At 44.5% G+C, this 15,892-nt stretch overlaps 1 protein-coding gene across 2 annotated transcripts in view; it reads right to left on the reverse strand.

Moving 5' to 3' along the window:
- Nucleotides 1-12,686: 12,686 nt before the first annotated feature.
- LOC144770593 (tetraspanin-4-like) overlaps nucleotides 12,687-15,892 on the reverse strand; it is a 212,166-nt gene continuing 208,960 nt past the window's right edge. Inside the window, exons 9-10 of one of the 2 annotated variants that reach the window (XR_013598946.1) lie at nucleotides 12,929-15,454; nucleotides 12,687-12,887 (exon numbers count right to left, since the gene is read on the reverse strand). Coding sequence is in view for 1 of the 2 variants with exons in the window: in XM_078655250.1 (XP_078511376.1) it covers nucleotides 15,386-15,454 (69 nt within the window). In the remaining variant the exon portion in view is untranslated. Of the gene's footprint in view, nucleotides 15,455-15,892 lie in introns of both variants that reach the window. The other variant, XM_078655250.1, reaches the window with a different exon arrangement.

The following is a 15,892-nucleotide window of genomic DNA, read 5'->3' on the forward strand; positions in this document are numbered from 1 at the left end:
GGCCGCTCTCTCTGGATAAGCGCTGGGATGCCCAAGGGTAACCACGCGCGATACAAAACTCATTAATAATAATAATAATAACATTTCACCAGACAACCACCTTCGTGTAGATAGATTTGTGTATATTGGTCCGGACTCATCGCCGCTAGATCGTATGACTATTAGGCGAGAAACATGTTGACCATCTGGCAGAGCACCAATCCTGAGACATTACCTCAGAAGTGCGCCACCCAGTTTTTAATCAGGTTGGAAGCCCTATTGATTACAATTGTTCTCTCTGGTACTTCCAGTTCCTATTTTAACTTCCTATGGTTTATTCACCTCCACTCCCTCCGTCTACACCTCTAGGCCCCTCACCCCCACGGCACCAAATGGCTAATTGGGATAAAAGATCTCCGGCAAAGAGCCCCTCATAGGGTGCCCGTCAGGTACTGCAGCGCCGACCTGACGAGAAGCAAGCACTATGATGAAGCATGACACCCAGCCAGGTGTGTGAGGGCCCTAATTCCAACAGGAGGAGCTCCCTATTCCCCTATAACTTATGACCACCTAACCCTCTTGTCCTCCTGTAAAATTTAGGAACTACATACCCTTTTGTATTGTGCTTTGTAAATGAAGCAACTCATTTTGAAGGTAGTGTAGGGCGGCAAGCAGAGCTAATGGGGTTCCAAATGGATGGGGTCATGTAATCATATTTCTCCAGACTCTAGATGAAGCATGCTGTGGTTTGAATGCCTTATGGGGTGCCATTGTGGAGTCTAGGAGTCCTTAAAGGAGGGTGTTACCACCATCCAGATGCAAGATTACTGGGGCCTCAACAGTGATTCTGAAGTATCTTTCTCGAACAAAATATTTCACTTTCTTTATAAGAGAGCAGGCCATGTGTTTTTTTGTCAATGTGCTACTTGTGAATGAGGTTGGTGTCTAGGATGAGTGTAAGTGACTTGGCATTCGAAGAAAGTTGGGGTTCGAAGACCCCAGGGTTTATGTCACTGAGAAAGGTTGATACTGCTTCTTGCTTGCTGTTATTATCAAAATACAGGAACTCTGTCTTGGTTGGGTTGAGATTCAGGTGTTGTATTGTATTGTAAGTGCATTTGTATAGCGCTTACTACCCTTGACCAGGCGTCAAAGCGCTTTTTTAGCGAGTAGCACGCTACTCCGGGACCCATAGAGAATTAGTGTTGAATTAGTATAGTGAAACATGCAAGTACATTTTAAGTGGTGGATATGTTAGTCAGTTATTTGGATTCGGAAGGATAGCAGAGGAAAAAAGGTTTGTAATTATATAGCGCTTCTAACCCCTGATGGGGTGTTGAAGCGCTTTTTTTGGGCGAGTAGCACGCTACTCCAGAAACCCACAAAGGATTAGTGGTGAATTAGTATGGTAAAATATGAGAGTAATTTGAGTGGTGGATATTAGTCAGTTTTTTGGAGTGAGAAGGATAGCGGAGGGATAGAAGGGAAATAAAGTTTTGCATTCATATAGCGCCTGTTACCCCTGATGGGGTGTTGATGCGCTATTCTGGCATGTAGCAGGCTACTACGGAACCCATAAAGGATTAGTGTTGAAAATTAGTATAGTGAAATATGAAAGTATTTAGGCATTAGGTAGGCATTGGACAGTAGTATGCCTCATCAAGGGTATGTAGAAATATGCCCACATGGCCTCCATTGTGACGGAAATCCACTGGCTGACCTTTCTAGCCAGCGCTATCTTCAAAACTAACAGCATTTCTGACTGACGGGCTCATCATTGCCGGTGACTCTAGGAACATTTGCAGCCAGGACACCACCAGACTGCCAAAAAAGTAGTGCACAAATAAAACCAACAAGGCAACAGGCCGTCCCCGTCTGTGAGACATCTCTGTATCCAACAGGATTGCCCCAATCCTGTTCCAATTTAGGTAAGAGCGTAAGACACACCTTTAGACAACACTACATCATGATGCTGTAACAGTCCAGGGGGCATATTATCAAGGTTAAAATTATCGACATTTTATCGGCAGGAAACTGCAGATAAAACGGCGATAATGGGCTTGATAATACGCCCTTGTTAATTCCCATAGAAGCCCATGTTCCGATAAAACAGTGATAATTTTAACACCAGTCCTTGATAATATACCCCCACGTTCTCTCTTAAATACCATCTTTCCCTCTAATCACACATTGGCTGTCTTTGTCTTAGACCACATGCAGTGCACCATTGCTGCTTGCCTCAGTTTGCATATTTACACACATAATTCATTTAACTGAAAACTGATGCAGAAAGACGTTCAAACTTTTTTTCAACAAGACTGTACTTATGGCTAGAAGCAGATGTGGTCCTTTATATGGATGAAGTCAGAGTTCTAATCCTGCCTTTGGCACTTGAATTAAAAAAAAAGTCATTCTAGTAAACAACTTTTGATATGAGTAATATATAAAAACCTTAACAGCATACATCATCAAGTCTTTTACAACCCTCTATTAAAAGTGATGCTCCTACTACTGTAAGGGCATCCTTGAGACGGCCTAGCTAAATAGGAGCACAAATATTCCCTCACGCAAAATACATTCTTGATAGGTGTCCTCCATGTTGTTGCATCAAAGTTATTATTGCTTTAAATGCGGGGAATAAAGGGTGCAAATGTTGCAGTTGTTATCCATGAGCTGTTATCACACTTTCTCCATTTTGCACGTAGTTAGGTTTCTGAACAACTGATACTGCATAAATAAACAGGTTTTGCCCCTTTGACACTCGCAAATACCTCATTTTGTATACTGTATAGCCAACGGGTATTGACGAGTCCCGCCTTCAATAAAAAATAAAGCCCATCATTTTCCAATCGAACTAGGATACTAGAGCTCATGTCATTAGAAGTCAACCAGTGTTTAATAATATTTTCCCACAAATATGTTTTTTGAATGTCATTATGCCGCAAACATTTTTAATTTGCAATTGTTTTATTGCGTCACCTTGCTAACCACTGGTGGTTTCTGGTATTACAGCAGGTGTCAATGCCACTATGGTCACGAATAATGCAGATTGTGGTACTGAAGAATAAGTTATTTACTTACCTTCATTAATGCTCTTTCTGGTGGATACTCTATCTAAACACAGATTCCTCACTAGTGAATCTCCCCAGACACCATACTTATCTGAAAAACGACTGCAGTTGTTTCTGTGTGTGCCGACAGATGGTGCCTTCGACCTCATGACTCCATTCCCGCCTTTGGACTTGACGACACGGAGCAACATTTAGGCAACACCCATGCAAGCTGACGTCAATTATTTCCAAAGTTTTTTATGCCCTCAGACACAGAGCATGGCTGACAATATTCAATTCAACTGACAATGTACAAAAAACAAATTGGAACGTTATTATACGGGAAGGACAATTTTAAGAAACTGGTGGAAGGTGGGTGGGTGGTGAGGAATGTTCCGTTAGATGGGGTATTCACCAGAAGAGCATAACTGAAGGTAAGTAATTGATTCTTCGGATGGAGCTTATGAATCAGTACCAAATCAATACTTCCACCCAGGAGGTGGGTGTGAGGAATGGCCTTGCAGTGAAGAAATGCTGAGGACCGAGTGGTCCAAATGAACCTCCCTGTGTACTTGACAGTCAGTGCACTAAAGCCTGGTGAAATTATGGACAGAAATCAATTGGGCTGCCTAGCAAATGTCCAAAGCGGAAAGGCACTTTTAACTTGGAAGAATGAGCCAAAAAGGCATGAAGGGGTCCTTCAGGGCCAAGGCATTAAACACCCATAGAGGCAAAGGATAATCCATTTTACTGTGGTCAGTTTCTGATTATTAACTACAAGTTGTTCTCTCATTTGTCACAATTCTAGCAGGAATTGTGAGAAATGCTATGTTCGAGGCATATGAGCTGTAGATTCTATACGTTAGCATAGATTGCCATCTGGTGTTGGGCTCGGATGTTTGCAGTTTGTTTTTGTCGAAGAAGTCTTTGTTAGTCATGAGATAGGTGACTCCTCCTTATGGTGAACGTGCGCATGGGCGTCGACTCCATCCCCAGATATTTTTTTCCGCCATCGGGTTCGGATGAGACTTACTGCGCTCCGGGTCGATGTCCTTATCGAAACCCCCTTCGGCGCGAAATCACTATTACTTGACGGTATTGTCTTGATCGCGTTTCCCTTTCTCGATGCGCATCTTCTACAATCGAAAAAAACTTCGATGCGGGCCGTTGCGCCTACCCGCACCGATACTGACGGAAGTTGATGGAACGGACTCCCTTCAAGAAATGTCCCCAGTGTGGTGCTAAATTCCCATACTTGGATCTACACCCAGTGTGCAATCTCTGCCTCTCTCCGAAGCATTGAGAGGATAACTGTGAGGCTTGTTTATCTTTCAAGTCTAAGAAGACCATTCATGATCGCCGGGCCGGACACCACAAAATGTCCTGAGGAAGCGGCTCCATTCCAGACATCTTCCATCCAGGCCCAGACAGCCTTCAGGAACAAGCCCAGAAGGAACCGGTCTAAGTCTCCACAGATGACTCCGAAGACGAAGTCACCTCAGCTCAGCGAACCGTGAGTACCGAGACCCCTGCCCCACCAAAGCCCATACCAAAGGCTACGGTAACACCTTAGTCACAAGGCCTAGGTCCACACTGCTCGAACATTTCAGATGCTTCGCCCCCGGGCCCGGCTATGAAAACCAAAGAGAAGCCATCTGGCTCGAGCTAACCACACTCCTATACTGAAAAACCACCTTCGGCACCGAAGTCCAAGGCCGCCGATATGCCACGCCCTCCTCCATTGGCACCGGAAAACCCTCTGGCACCGAAACAACTGAAGGAAAAACCTTTGGAGCCGAAGCAAAAGGAGAAACCTTCAACACCGAAGACGTCGGAGCCAAGACTATCCAAGGAAAAACCCTTGACGCCTAAACCCCCGAAGCAAACTACTCCGGAGCCGAAACAATCAGCACTGAAGTCTTCGGAACCACAAAACGCTGCTAAACCGGACACTATCTCTAAGACTCTTCACCGAGAGAAATCTTTGGCACCGAAAAAGAACACCGGCTCCGAATAACTTTTTTGTCTTGAATCCAAACCAGAAAACAATTTATGTCCATCTAAAAACTGGTCATATTCTCTCCAAAGAACATACAAAAAAGAACCTGGACCATTTGCAAGATTCATTGGTTCCGGCTAAAAGAATGGACATGGGCACTAGCACCTCTCCACCCCCTACACCTCCTCCTCCACCTCTTGGTCCCAATTTACTTATCTCTCCTGTGCACTCTCCAGAACACACTTTTCCACTCTCACAATCCGATGATAGTGATAATGGAGATGGGGGCGGACAAGGGGATGATAATATAATCCCACAACATAATAATGACAATGATGATCCCCCACAGGACCCAGATCCATGGATGGACTATAGCACAGATTCTGACTTAACAGACCCAGATCTTTATCCCTCAAAGCCATCCCCACCAGACGATAATGTAGGTTTTGTCCAACTGATCAATAGGACCGCAACATATCAAGGATACCTTGAGCTTCATAAGTGTGGACATTTGACTACATGGGTCCTTTATGCTTTCATGTCTGTATATGTGAACACTGTAAACTCTTGATTCTCTGTTATGTCAGTTTAATCTATTGTATTATATGTAATCAATGTGTTATGGACAGCTGAATAATACGTTATTGATTAATTACTCTTTGTGTCGTGGTTTGTGGACAGTAAGAATTTCAATGTGCAGAGGCTTGATAGAAGTCACTAATAGAAGCTCTCACACTCTGACTGATAGGGATAATTATTGGACACTTTATAGCCATGCTTAGTAAATAACATTTCTCACAATTCCCACCAGAACTGTGACACCCGGCCGAACCACTTGTAGTTTTAATTATTTACCCACGTTCTGAGGGACACAGGGCAACCCCAATAAACTAAGTGGTCAGTTTCTGGACCGTCATTCTCTTCTTCACATTAGGGAACCCAACAAACAGTTGAGTACAACACAGTAAACCTTAGTCCTATCAAAGTATACACTAAGGGCACACAGCGAGCCTAGTCGGAGTAGTCTCTTCACTTTAGATGGATGTGGTGAAGGAAAGAACACCAGAAATATGGTCGACTGCCCCTTGTGGAAAGAAGACACCACTTTTAGAAGGATGCACTTGTTCGAAGCACAAGCTTATCAGGGAATAAAGCAGTATTCGGAGATTGAACCAAAAAGGGCTACAGGTCGCAGACATGAAACAGAAGAAATGGCAATAAGAAATACAGGGGCATATTACCAACCAATAGAGATAATTTTTGTCTCTAACTTGTTTAGAGACAAAAATTATCGCCGCACATCGGCGATTTTTATCGCAGATAAACCTTGCTATTAGCAAGGTTTATCGCAAATGCGATAAAAAACGGCCGCAATGCATAAATATCGCTGAAAAGTCAGCGATATTCATGCATTATCGAGCAAATGCTCTTAGCCATGTTATCCACCTCCCATTGGTTAACATGGCTAAGAACTGCTCAGGGCAGGTGTTAGCTTTTGGAGATATTCGCGCTTAGCGCGAATATCTCCAAAAGTTGGTAATAGGAGATAGCGATGTTAGCGACTGTTTCCAGTCGCTAACATCTTGGCACGCCCACTTTGCATGTCATTAGTGATAAATATCACTGACATGCAAAGCGGGGCCCAAGATGGTCGCTATCTCCTATTAGCTGTCGCTAACTGGTGTTAGCGACAGCTTGGTAATAGGGAGATAATTTTATCTCCGCTTTCTTGGCTTTTAAAGCCAAAAAAGCGGAGATAAACCTCCTTGATAATATGCCCCACAGTTTTCAGGGTCAAAGGTCTCGGAGGAGAGCTGTAGAGAGGCTCAAAGAGAGTATATATTAGAAAAAAGAGAACCCAATGTAGGTCCAACTGCAGCACAATGAAGGGAGCACGGGAACATCTGTGAAAACCCTTTTCAAAAAAAGGAACACAACCGGTGATTTGATTAATGGCAAATGAAAAAAACGCAAAAGCCTTGCAGAGACTGAGACACAATAAACAACAGAACATCAGGCAGTTTTACCTGACAGGGGTCGACTTGCTTCTCCTCACACCAAGTGACAAATTAAGCTCGGATATATAGTCTTGGTGGGAGGGAAAAATTAGATCCCCCACTTTTTTAGGAAGATTGAAACCTCTTAGTTGAGTCTGCTCTGTTTCCCCACAAGGACATGTAGATTGTGAAAGTCTGGGTGTAAGCCTCTGCCATTCAGTTAAGACGAGATCCTCCTGAAGAGGCAATGGAGGTAGAGGGCATATGCTCACAGGCAGGATCCGAGTACCAGACTCTCATGTCCTAATCCAGAGCTGGGACAATGAGCCGTGCTCAGTCCTGACTTATTTCAGCACCGCCGTATCCGAGGCAGGGGTGGAAAGGAATACAGAAGGCTAAAGTCCAACCAAAGACTGAAAGTATCTCTTAGAAGAACACTTTAATGTTTTTGGAAGTGTCAAAAATGTCTGCCAAGGGTCCACACCACCATGCCAAGATGCCCTGTGCTATATCCAAGAACAGAGAACACTCAGCATCAGCTAGATGGCCCCTTTCCTTCCCATATCATCAGTTCTTTTGAACTCCCTGTCAGGAGCAACCGCAGGAAAAGAGTTAGGGTTCGCCTTAGAAGCTGAGGCCTTTACCACAAGGCCCTCTAGAGTGGAATTCTCTGTCAAAAAGGATCATCAGGTGCTGGTCTATGGGCCTGGCAATGAGGTAATTCACTGTTGGTACAGAAATGGTTTTGACCGGACCAACATTAGAGGGTCAACTAGAGCCTCATTGAAGGTGAGCAGAGGTTCCAACACAGACTGTCTAGGCTGCAAAACTTCATGAAGATGTATCTTAAGTCTCCAGAGTGGGAAGGGGTAGTTCTACCACTTCTGCCACCCTCCTAACCTCAACAGCGAAGAAGGCACTCTCTTCGGTCAGAGACTCTAAAGGGCAGATTATGGAGAGGTATATATGCTTGTGGCATTCTACAAATCGAGATATAAGCCAGCATCAGATTAATGAGGGGGGTGATAAGTTATCTGCCTCCGCTTTATCATCATGTTGTACAGGTTGAAGACCACGTATAGTATCACTGAGAACCAAAATAGCCTCGAAGAAGCCTTCTGAAGTAGTGATGCCTAGGTAGAAGAGCTGGAGAGGTGCTTTCCACATCTGGTTGCATGTTTGTGATTATACAGTGCAAAATAGGTGGAACCCTGGATGAAGAAAGATACCAATCTGGAGTCCATACAGAATCCAGCACTGGCACTGCCTTGGTGCTGGAGGAACAAGTGATGAGGCTTCACACAGGACAGAGCTCGAGTGGACTGGACTTTGTTGGTGCCATAGCTCTTCGAATATCTGCAGTATAATCTCTCGGAAGGCCTAAAGTTGCTGCGGAGTCAATGATGGCTTGGGAAACTCAAAGTTAGCTCATGGTTCGACATGGGGTTCAAAAAGGAAGGCGAAGCTGGTGTCGGGTTCCTGGAATGCTGACCGAGATCTCTCCTGAGATCAGGAGCATATGGACATTGAAACGTACTCACTTTACCTAAGCTTCCTTTTTGACTTTCCATCGGCTTTGACTTACCTGCTGAGCGCCATCGTCATTTACATCAGGATCAACCTCTCTTTTTGCTCTGCGACAGAGTTTGACTTCCCACTCCCTGATGGTCGTGGGGTGCATCTTGGAGGATTTGTCACAGGACCTGGGTTATTGTTTGGTGCCAAGGAAAGTACGTGCGACATGGATTGAAACTTGCCATCTTCAGGAGAAAAATACCTGCAAAAGGCCAAGAAATTTTGAAGTTCAAAAAGACTTCGGTAACTACTGAAACTGCTAGGAGTAGAAATCGGGATCCATTTCACAAGGGGACAGAAAAAGCAGAACTGATGTTAACACACAGGGATGGTACCTAAATGTGGTTCAAAGACAACACCTGCCCCCGCGCGAAGTGGCAATACCCTCCAAATTGAGATTAATACAACCTATAGGGCTCCACAGGACCTACCTAACCAGAGAAACCCAGTTAGAATGGGAAGAGCTGACTCCCCACTCTTGTAGGACAGGTACGTTCTACCATATTATATGGGAATGCTCAAAGATTTGGAACTAGCGGGAAACAATCATGCACACAATTACACAGGTATGCGGGGTCCCAGTTTAACCAGAACCCAAACGATGCCTTCTTAACAACTGGGAGGCGACAGACCTAAATTGTAAAAATCAGAACTGGGCAACACTGATGATGATCGCAAAGTGCAACATTGCCAAGTACTGGAGAGTTCAGCTTGCACCAACCCACACTGAATGATGTAATGACACGGATTGGGCCATGGTAGCCAAGAAAACAGTCTATATAAGCAGGGGATGCCCTAAGGAATGGGACCAGTTGTGGGAGGATGGAATGCCCATAGGGGAGGGCAATGCACTCTGACTTCTCAAGGCCCTACGCTAACAGCGATGTAGGATCCTCGCCCGATGCGCCCGGCAGCCATACTGAAGGAACTAATGATGAACAAATTGAAAAGATGGGTATCATAACCAATGTAGATAATTGCTGAGACGTTTTATATAATCATTGTAAATGTATCACTAACTTGTTCTGCTGCACAATAAAAAGATTTTTAAAAAAAAAGATAACACCTGCCAGCATGATGGGGCTATTGAGATGTTTTCGGAGCCAGTCTGGCAACTGGGGCGATTCACAAAGTGAGGAATCTGCAGTTTGAAATGTCCATCACAAAATGTTCTTAGTGCTACTTTGTGGCTGTGGGTAGGATTGCAGCTGGCAGCGTTACCATCCTATGTATTTGTTGGTACCACAGCAGGATCTGGTTGGTGCAGGGACTGGCTGCAGCTTGGGCTGCAGAAGGTGGCACCTTTGTGTATGGCTATTGCAGCATTGACATAGCGGATTTTCCAGACAATTGTGCCGACTGTCGCTGGTCCTGAAGAACGTGGTGCTGTATTCCTTTTGCCACATTACCAGCACTGATGCCAACTTGCCATTGATAAGGCTGGCACATAAGCCGGCAGTGCTTTACACTGTTTGTTGCAGGTATTGAAGCAGTTAGCTCTGCCTTCCAGTGGTTTCTGACTGTATTGTATAGGAAGGTGCTGCTATTTTGCTGAAATTGCACAGGTGACACATTGTGGCTGCTGCTGGTATTAACAGAGGGGTCCCTGCCAGGGGTGTAGCTGGGTCAGTAAGATTGGGGAGGACGAGGGAGTGGCGAGCTTCAGATTTTCAACAATGGCGCTGGCACACAATATTAAAATACATTACATGATAAGCACGTCGCATGATAGGAGTTAAAGGGGCAATGGAAAGGGAGACAAATGCAGATTGGTAGGGGTAATAAGTGGGCGATAACGCATTATTTGGTAAATAACCACTGTGGTGCTAGGGTGTCTGTGTTGTTGGCATGATTGTCTTTGTGTAGGAAGAGACAACTTCTTTTTCAAAAATAATTAAAGGAGGTGTTTTCCTCGTTCTATGTGTGCCTCAGAATGCAGCAAACGTAGAAAGAGGAAAAACAAGGAGACATTTAAACATTTCTCCTTGTTATCCCTGCTATGGGAAGGCGTTGGTTTTGGTGCTGCCCCTGATTTACAACACGTTGTAAATCTGGAACAGTGTCAAAAACCATTGGTGCTGTGAGGGAACACCCACAGCAAAACATCCATGAACGCCCCTTCCACACTGAGTTAGGCATTTCCTTACTCCATATTGTGGTTTTGCGTGGCCTCGTAAATATGGGTCGGCACACTGTGCCTCCCGAGTGTCACAAAAGTGACGCTCTGGCGGCATAAAAGTGCTGCAGGGGCATTATAAACATCCTCATGAGCCTCTATTCTTTGACTGCAGCTGTTCACACTGCAGCAGTAGGCACTACCCTTCTGTGGCTGTTGCTACTGTGATGCCAACATCTCATATTATTTTGTCAGGTAAAGGTGCCTACAAGGGAATTAATTTACATATACAAAAACATTGCTTCACACTGGCTGTTAAGAGTACCCAAACAGTGGCATCAAACATATAGATTCAGAAAATTCATACAATCCAATATAGAGAATAGATCAAAACAAAAAAACGGGTGTATTCTTTTTTGGTAAAAATTATATTCAAATAAATCTGATTCAAAGGTACAAAGATATTCTCATAAACAAGAATGACAGAGATTAACAATACTTCAATCCATAATCTACTTTCCACTCAAGTAAAATGCCTATTTCTAATCACTACTTTCAAATAAAGTTTGCTAAACATTGAACAACAGACTTATTATACACAAAAGTTATTTAAACAGTGAAATTGGGTATGTTGGTCGATGTTTCAGTCTTGTTATGAATCCATCTATAAGACCATCTTCAGGACAGAAAGTTTTTATGTAGAATAAAGGACCCTTTGGGAAGTAAATCAATGTAGAACCATACGTTTATTGGTTCTTTAAAGAATTTTGAATTCATGCCGTATACTTGCCATCAACCATCAGCATCTCTTTGGAAAGAACTTGATGAACAATGAGGTTACAGCATTAATCGGGTAGTCAAGAGTCAGCATATCGTCTTGACGTCTTGTGGAACGCAGTCAGTATTAGACATGATTTGTTGATATTAATCTGCTTCTGAGCCTCTATTCTTTGACTGCAGCTGTTCACACTACAACAGTTGGCACTACCCTTCTGTGGCTGTTGCTGCTGTGATGCCAACATTTCATATTATGCTGTTGTTATTTGCTCTAGTGTCTAATAGTGCTACCTTGTAGTTAAAGCAAGCCTCAAGGGTGGGGTGGCATTTAGTGTAACTGTGTAAGTTTAGTGTGCAGTAAAAGAGTGGCTTAACTGGGCCACATCTGATGTGTTTGAGCCTCTGACAAGTGTTCAGCCATGTACACAGTGGCTGTATCTAAAAACGTGTGGAGAGATGAAAAACATACATGCTATATGTGTAGGGGATTGTTGATTCTGCATTGATAGCTTCGTCGGCTGAAGCTGTGGGTGGTTGGTTGTTGCAGCTACTGCAAAAGATGAGTCCTTACATATTAGGTCTGTTTTAGATGTGGCACTTCCATTCTGTTGTTGATGCTGGTATGGTGGCAATTAATGCAGCAACCAGTAGATGTTGTTGGTATGCATGAAGCGGCGTGCGTTTCATACTACAGCAGGTGGTGCTTCTATCCTATTGGTTGTTGATAGCTTTACACCCTCTTGGCTGATGCTGGTACTACGGCAATGGGTGCAACACAATGTGGCTGAAAATTGTATTGCAGAAAGTGGCGCTCCTGGCTTAGGCTTTTCATGGTACCACTAATCCCTTTTTCTGACACAACTTAGGGGCATATTATCAAGGACGGCGTTAAAAATGATCGCCGGTTTAGCGGCAAAAAACTGCTGCTAAAGCGGCGATAATGGGCTTGATAATATGCCCTTGAGAATTCCAATAGAAGTCCATGTTCTGGTGTGAACATGGGTTTCTATTGGAATTCTCCAGGGCATATTATCAAGCCCATTATCACTGCTTTAGCTGCAGTTTTCTGCCGCTAAACCAGCGATAATTTTAACGCCGTCCTTGATAATATGCCCCTAAGTATTCAAATGAAAATAAAAGAGAGTTGAGGTACATTATTGATAAAATGAAGCAACACATCTAAAAACTAAAGATTGGGGGCCAGAAAATGACCTGAATTGTTACATTTATTATTGATACTGCACATTAATACAAATTTTTAAAAACTGTTTCTGCAGCACTCTGCACACCATGGGCCCAATTACAACTTGGAAGGTACTGACAGGGTGCAAACTAAGCATATACATTTACTGTTGTTGTGTGGTAACATACTGTCTGTTCCATGCACTCACAAGCTAAACCCCTCTGAGAGTTACTGCAATGTGGTATTCCGAACTTTATTCCAACACATTTATCACCTGCTCTGGCAAATAGTAATTGTCTGTTAGGGCTTGTCTGTGGGGCTGAGGAGAGGAGTGGAGTAGCAAGGGTTGGAGAAGACAGGATAAAAACGGTTCTGGCAGGGGGAGCGTTGCATGCTTCCCACTTGCCATGATCCCTTTACAGACGAAAAAGTGTCAGGCGGGCTGGTTTCCGAGGCCCGACTGTTGCAGTTAAAGCATCGAGCTTTACGGCAGACAAAATTGGGATGTTCCCAAAAACCAGAGGGCATATTTACATGAACATGGCGCAACGCTGTGTCGCAAGCAGTTTTACTGTGCAGAGCTGCGTCACTTTCAAATGCAGGGATGTGTCTTATTAACAAGAATACTGTGCATCCTTGTGCTCACCCCTGCGCTGAAAAAGCTGCCTAGCGCCAATGCAGGCACCCTTGCACCGTGGTGCAAATGTGCCTACATTGCAGGGATGATTGTGTTTGTGCAGGAAGCGACACTTTCCTGCACAAAAACAAGCATTAATGGTGTTTTGCTCCTGCTATGTATGCTGGAGAATGCTGCACACATAAAGAGAAAAAAAAAAAAGAGAGAAGTAAAAGAATTTCTCCTTGTTGCACCAAATTAACGCCTTCTTTCGAAAGGCTTACGTTCTTGGCGCTGCCTCAAATTTACAGAGCCTTGTAAATCTGACGCAGTGTCACAAAGTTATGGGTGTTGCTGGGAACGCCCACAGAAACCCGCATTGCATGCCCCTTTGTGATAAAAAACTGCATTGCAGAGGGCCATATCTACAAGGCTGTGTTTAACCACGGTAAGTCACTAGAACGGCCTTGTAAATATGGGCTAGCATAGAGCGCCACTGGAGCGTCAATAAAAGAGATGCTCCGGTGGCGCTAAGGGCTTGTATATATGCCCCCTGGTAAGGTAATACTGGGCAGTCGTCATCGGTCAATTGTGTTCCGTCTGACTCATAATCACAGCGCAAGGTCTCTAGAATGGATGCAGTGAGGAATAAAGCATGAGAAACCGAAATAAACCAAGCACTTTGGGCATCAGACAAGCAGGAAGGTGCGATGACAGAACCAGAGAGCTTCAGAACAATACCAGGAAACAACACGCAATGCAAGGAAACGCCAAAGCCCAACAAAGGGCGTCCTTCAGGGCCAAGGGACGCAGCGCAGCCCAGATAGGCTGTGGAAGAGAACGAAGCATGCAGGCAGCCGGTACATGACCTCGAGCACAGCAACAATGAAAATATCCCCATCCAGAGAGAGAAAATTAACAGAAGTGGAGAGGGAGTGGAGAAAAAAGAGTAATAATAAATGAGGTCAGGGGAAGAGGAGAATATGGAGGGATAAAAGCAAGAGGAGAGGAGGCCACAGAGGAGGGTAAAAACGGACTGAAGGAAGGACGTTAGGAAAAAAGAAAGGGAGATTGGTGAATAAAAAGTTAGGGGGAGGTAGACAACTGTGGTTTGAGAGGGGAAGTAAACAGAGCTAAGTTGTGAAAGAGAGCAGGTGAGCCCTCTGCGGTGTTCTCGGCGAGCAGTCAGTCTCTGCAGTTACAATCAGACCTTGTGTGAGTTCAAGGTCAGTCTTAGGATGGACAAGAAGCCAGGTATGTAGTGTGTAAAAGGTCAGTCATGAGTGAGAGGTGATTTCTCTGGTTTAAGTGGATTCGAGGCAAGCCGCGCTCTGCGGAGGTCGTTTCTACTGGGTGAATGGCTAGTGATGGGGCAGGAAGTCATTTCTTTTGCTCATGTGAGATATGTTTTGCTGTGCATGGGAGGCAATTTGAGCCCTACTTTGTCAGAGGTGGGTCCTGTATGAACAGGTCAGTCCTTGGGTTAGTTATAGGTCAAATTATGGTGAGAGGGAGGTTAGTGCACTGGTGAATTGGAGGTTAGTACTTGTATGAGAGTGAGCACTAGGTTTATATAGCAATCCTAGTACACAAGAGATAATTGACAGAAGGAATGGACTTGGGTATCCTTGGTAACTCAAATGGGGGTAACTGGTTCCAGTTCTGCGATGAAAATGGGCAGTAGATTGGTACCTGAACGTGGTTCAGGATGCAAGCCAGATGGTGCCTAAGCTTGCTGAAGATAGGTAGCCGGCCGGCACTTGAGCTCAGATGATCACAGTGGGCCCGCAGTTGTCTCAGTCATTCTACAAATGGGTAGCCACGTAGCACCTGAGGTGATTCGAGAACAGGTGAGTTTGTAATGGACTGACTGTAGCCGGAATTCACATGATTGATGGACAAAGGTCGCATGAGCTCCTCCGGGGGTAGACGAGCAGTTAGTGCCTAACCTCAGGTGATGGACAGAAAATTGGTGCCTGAGCCCAGTTAAAATTGGGCAAACGGCTGGGGCCTGAGTTCAGGTCAGGGGGAGGGGTCGCCCCGCCAGTGCCTTGCCTCGGCTCCACTGAAAATGGATGGGACAGCTGGTAATTTCAATCATAATTCTTCTCAGCTTTCAGCACCTGGCAGTACATGAGCATGGAAAATACAAGTCCCAGGACCTGCAAAGGTCAAATAGGAGAGGTTAGAGGGCAAGCAGCACATATGTGGTACATGTAATTTCTGATCAGAATCATACATTTAAAACCACGTCATAATCATAACGTGTATGACCCATGAATATACCACTCACAAGTGTAGCAAAAATCGCACACCTCGTTTATCCCATGTCAGAATCACAATGCATAGTAATCCCCCCAGATAAGAGTTATGCATTCATTACGTCAACTCAGATGGCAAATGCATCCTAACCCATCCATCTCTCTCTCCCCTCATCACCTCCCTCGAGGCAGGTCACAGTCACACCCAGCATCGACTGATGTCAGAATCATGCACACATATCACTGCAGGGCAAATTCATATACCTCTGATTTCCAAAGCGATCTGCTGTGAGAATGAGAGACCTTACTTCCAGGAACTACCATTATAGAATGATATGT

This window comes from Lissotriton helveticus, chromosome 7 (assembly GCF_964261635.1).
Source record: "Lissotriton helveticus chromosome 7, aLisHel1.1, whole genome shotgun sequence".
NCBI classification, from domain to species: Eukaryota; Metazoa; Chordata; class Amphibia; order Caudata; family Salamandridae; genus Lissotriton; species Lissotriton helveticus.